A 5461-nucleotide genomic window follows, 5' to 3' on the forward strand; every position below is an offset into this window, starting at 1 on the left:
TATTTTTCTGGATTTGTCAGCAATCTGTGCAGAGGTCTTGGTAGTTTCCCACTTTGAATATACTTTTCGACTTATCTCAGCGTTTGTCTGGTAGGTGGGAGGCTTTGGAATGGAGTGCTTCACGAGTGTGGCTTAGCCAACTCAGAACAGCCCATTTCACTACGCCATTGTAGCAGAGAACTGCCTTGGCGCCCACTGTGCGCCACCCTTCGGGAATTGGACGTTTTTGTCGTCGGGAAGGGTGTTGCTTACCGTTGCGTGATTCAGAGTGTTTGTCTCTGAACTAGCTTGTGAGGTGATGTTCGACATTAGTGATGACTGCCACGAGTAGTCGCTCTTGTCGCCTGCCACTGCGGATAATGCTACTGTGGTTACATTTCTCTTTAACAATCATAGAACCGCTGGTCTCGTTTTCACATGAACACCATTTTGTAGCCCTCTTTCACAATGGTAACACCATAGTTCTCTATAAAGATCCTCTAAGGCATTAAAAATCTTCGACTAACTTCAGAATAACAATGAAGAAGGACTGAAGGACTAGAAAAGGGCAGGAATTGTGCATCAACGGATCCGCGACACAAGTTTAAAATTGTCTCATATTTATGGTTGGAAAAATAAGACCGGTTTTTTGTGAGAATGTCTATCTTTGATTCTTACCAATGCGGGCTGTGCCATTCAAATTCATACCTATGCTACGCAATTGGCATGCCATGACCTCACAGAGCTGCAGTTTCAATGCTGCCATGGCAATTCCAAATGGAGAAATAGCACCCATTTGCTGATGAAAATAACAAATTTGGCGCCTTCAAAACGGAGTGATTTTAAAATTAAACAAGGCATAATATTGAAAATACTGATTTTGTGATACACCTATTTGCAGATTTTGACAACTATGCGCTGCTGCCTAGGAGGGGCCAGTAAACCGGATTCGCTACTTTTGGCAAGTACCAGCTGAATTTCCTCACCAAAACGGTCATTTCGAAGGGAAGGTGAGGGAGTAAAAAAAGGTGACACTGGGAGTAAATTTTGCAGGAGAGGGGATAAGGCATGTCAAAAAGCTGCTCTGTTTTTAGCGACACTTTGCAATACCGTTGGGTGTGTGTGTGAATGGCTCATGCGGCTGTAAACACACGCCTATCAAACATCAATTAAGTAAATGATTAGATGAGGTAAATTTTATTATTATTTTCGAAGGAAAGTAACAAATTCAGTTAATTTAATTGAATTAATTAAGCAGACTTGAGCGTGTGAAATAAGGAATAAAACAGCTCTCTGGATCATCACGATTAAGCAAAGCAAGCTTCTGTCTTATTGACAAGCACACCGATTTACCGATGACGAGAGGTACCCTAAATCCACTGTATTCTCACAACTCAATATATTTTTTTCCTTTCCAGTGTGTAGATCCCCATCTCGGTGATCTGGGTATGATTAATGTGAATCACAAATCCCATTTTTGCATGAATCTGAGGTATTTGCGGCATCAAGACGAGATTTTCCATGCATAAGATGATCAGTAAACCCCATTTAAAAAGGCCATAGTCTATCATATCAGAGATGAACCCCCGAGTCCCAGTGCTACGAAACAGTTGTCTTGCTTCATTTGTTCAAGGAAACGAATTGAAGAGGGAGGAATGAATGAATGAAATCTCGTCTTTGGGAATTGGCTGGACTTGGATACAAGTTGACTACACTCAACATCACCCGACTGAGGCTGCCACGTTTAGGGGATGAATAGTCTCCCTAGGGCAGATAAAACCCACCACTTGGGTATTTCTTGAGGCATTCTTCATGCCGACCCCCTTACTCTTGCATACTGTGAGAATGATCGTTTCTCATGGTTCTAGTCGCATTCCTTGTTGTCCAAAGGTTTTAAAGGCAACAACGACTGTTTGAGGTCCGACTTAAAGTTTTCTTCAAATCACCACCCAGGTTTGTGCCTCCTCCACTCCTAAGAACCCGTTTAAGGTCCGCTTAAAGTGACCTTATTCAACATTCATCACCTTCATCCCAATTTGCCCCTCCTTCAAACCCAAAAGCCAAAAGCAGTACAGGCGTTCTGTCTTTTCCCACAAATTGCCAAGCTTAGAAACACCTTGAAAGACATGGACTGTTACAGAATTGACCTCATTTTGGGTGTATTCGTCAGTTGCAATAAGAAAGACTCCAATATTCTTTGAAACTTCACAAAATTAACTTAATTTCTCCATAAATTCTTACTTGGTTAAGAGCTAGGGAATGAGACCATCGATAAATCTGGACAACTTCTTACCTCTAAATACACCAAAAATCAGTTGGTACAAAGATTTAATAAACGCTCAATTATTATTCGATGTGTAAATTACCAAATCGCATTCCAGAATATCAGGTTCCTTGAGGTGGAGGCAAAGAGGGAGGAAGGATTCTGCAAAAGACAATTCAAAGAGGCAAAGGCCAGGATCATTTTGTGAGAAGGAGAGTTTATTTGTTTCGCGAATGCAGTTATCAGAATGTTGACGTGTGTGTGTGAACTGAAAGATGGCTACTGTTACGCAAGTCTTAAGGGCACACAGATAGGCAGGTAGACAAACAGACAGATGGAGACAGACCGGTCGGGTTTAGTAGGTAGAGGATTGCCACACAAGAACGACAAATCGGCCAAATTTGAAGTGGAACAGACGCTCCGGTGTGTAGGCCGAGAAAGCGGAGTAGGAGCCTGTGAGAATGACCACCTGCCACACGCCCTCATAGCGCTGCTTGAGAGTTCGGCCCAGTTGAGTCACAAGTGATTCTAACTTGATAGGGCGGCTAGAGTCGGCATTGTACTCACGCAGAGTATCATCCACCTGATCTATGATGAAATTCTTCATCTCTGTTGGCATGTCAGACTTGAGCACTTCGACCTCACTTCGCGACATGGTGGTTGGGTCTGTAGCACTGATAGAACTGGCGAAAGCAAATAGCACCGGTTGTGCGCATCTAGGCTATTTATAGCTCCTCCGATCGATTTCACCAATGGGCGAAGGAAGGTGCCAACGTGAATGTCATCGGCGTAATTTGCGAATCAGACGGCGTCTCAAGCTCAGCACGCATGCGCACGTGGGTGCAAGCATGTGCGCGTGTGCATAACCTCACTGTGCCTCCTCTGAGTCATGTAACCAAGCCAACTTCAAGAGTCAGTGGTGCCTCTTTGGAGCTTTCTCAGACGCTGCCCTAGGGAGAATTTACACCCACCTTTCATGCATTATGGGTAGTGCTTTTGGCAATTTCACCAACTCTTTGTCTATTGGTGAGGGTGGTTTAGCATTATCCATTTGGCATGATCAGAAAGTGGCAACTTTATGGTAACTAGGCGTAGAGAAGATGCTGCAAGGATAGTTACTCAAATTTTTGCCAGAAGGATGAGGGAATTTTTTCCCCAAACACAATATTGCATAATAGGCAGATTTTGGGTGATTTACGAGGAACTTGGAAAATGAAATTTAGTAGAGTAAGCAATAAAATGACCAATTTTATGCTGGTTTTATGATAGTTATTTAAATTAGGCAAAAAAGCATCAGTCTCATTTAAATTACCAATTTATTGTGATCACGAGTTCACCGTGCGCAAAATTGGCTTTTAAAGTGAAACCTTGGATTAGTTAATTTTGAGCTTACTAGTCCACCCCAGGGATTGAGGCGAAGTAGCTGTTTTGAATGGCTTGAATGGACACGAAAAATTCCATCATTGGCCTACCATTGCGTTTCGGGGAATTGTTCTGCTTCAAGGCGAACAAAACCCATTTCCTCATGGAATCTGGTAAAGGTGACCGGTTTCCCTGCAATTAGCAGAAGAGTTAAGCAGCAACAAGAGACAACCTGATTCCTTTTTTCTCAGCTGGGAATACCAGTTTATTAAGGGAACTAAGTTAGAGACTACACGGGTCTTTAAAGTTTATTAATGAACTTTCCTATAAGAGAACTAAAAATTCTCTACCTTTCTTTAATTTACAGTATTTTAATTACAGGCATGGAACTTTCTCATTTCAGAAATCCAAACTTGAAGTCAAAATCTGCCAAACTATGGAATCAGAGGTATTAGTGCGAAATAATTGGGCACAGTGAACTGATTTCTCTAAAATCCACGAAATCAATGCACAAAAGTGACAAGAAAATATTTTCACAACCCTCTGTGAGCAAGTTTGCGCACACGCACACACTCGCCTAATTCCCACGATGGTACACCTTACAGAAAGTGCACAAGAGATTGCTCTCAGAGTCAGAAATAATGGAAAAACAAATTTTTCTGATGATTATTACACTTGTAGGTGAAAAATTTGACTCCACGTGGCTATGCTAGACCCACTGAATCGCCAAATCCCAACACGTCATTGGTTGCCTTGAAGGTCGTTTGGGCTGTACAGATCGGTGATGAATTCGTGAGGTATACGGACTATTGAGTAATCTAGAATGAGAATCTAGACTTTAATTTACCTAATCAAATCACTAGATTAAGAGAGGTTAAGCCTTTAAATTGTTTAAATGTGGCGACATAACGAAGCGGAAATTGCTTCTGCCATTGATGGAGGAGCACAGCATCACATTTGCGGAAGATTGCGCGCGCAAACGCATGTAAAAAAGCAGAAAGGACTATTGACTCATTCACTGACGTATTTTCGCACTTATTTTGACGGTCTCTACTCGATGGTGAGCAACTCATCAAAGGTTATGCTCCGTTGCTCTTGGTGTGTTACAACGATATAAAGAAGTAGATTTTTGCGCACCAAGTCCCCATGTCAAGCACGTTTAATATCAGGGAAATACCTCCCCTTATAGTTTACGCGCGAAGCGGGAAAGAATAAAATTCATTCAGAGGGTGCTATTACTCCTATTGCACATCGACTGACGCTGAAGGACCAGCCAGATAATTAGGTCGGAGGTCTGCAGATGATAACAGGCAATGACGCCTTCTACTTGCCATGATGAAGTATTTTAATTTCTTTTTTACGCTTGACAGCTTAATAGGGGCGATTTAAGTGTGATCCCAGTTGTCACAAATGTCTGCATCGTAAGCAGTTTATGACAACCTGTTGATATTGTTGTTACCGAGTAGGATTCTGCTGCTAAACTTTTCATAAAATTTACTACCCTAAAAATTTTAATGTTAATAGACTGATATCATCTCTTTGGGCACAACTAAAAGGCTATTTTATCGAGCCACTCGAAATGCATTTCGCCTTTATTTCAAGGCAGTCTCGGCGAAGGATTGCTGCATTCTCATCGACTTGACAGCCTAACATAGTGGCATCGAGAGTTCATTCCTCATCAGATAAGAGCTCCTAGCTTTTGCTTAATACATGGGTTTAAAAAGTTTACCTCCAGCTATCAAATATCATGCCTTTGTCCTTGCCTACGTAAGAGATGAGAGCCATGGAAGAGGGGGTTTTTGAACAAGATTTCTTCCATGAAGAGCATTAAGCTAATGAAGTGGTGCAGAATATGCG

The 5461-nt window shown here is 41.9% G+C and overlaps 1 protein-coding gene across 1 annotated transcript; it reads right to left on the reverse strand. All coding sequences in view use genetic code 11, as the record gives it.

Annotated features, from left to right (window-relative positions):
* Window positions 1–2597: 2597 nt before the first annotated feature.
* Window positions 2598–2897, reverse strand: EGR_08521 (tegumental protein; the record flags this gene model as incomplete). Its single annotated transcript, XM_024497770.1, has 1 exon — window positions 2598–2897. One exon carries the CDS (start codon window positions 2895–2897, stop codon window positions 2598–2600), a length of 300 nt encoding a protein of 99 aa, XP_024347806.1.
* Window positions 2898–5461: the final 2564 nt, after the last annotated feature.

This window comes from Echinococcus granulosus (genome assembly GCF_000524195.1).
Source record: "Echinococcus granulosus chromosome Unknown EG_S00109, whole genome shotgun sequence".
Classification (NCBI taxonomy): Eukaryota; Metazoa; Platyhelminthes; class Cestoda; order Cyclophyllidea; family Taeniidae; genus Echinococcus; species Echinococcus granulosus.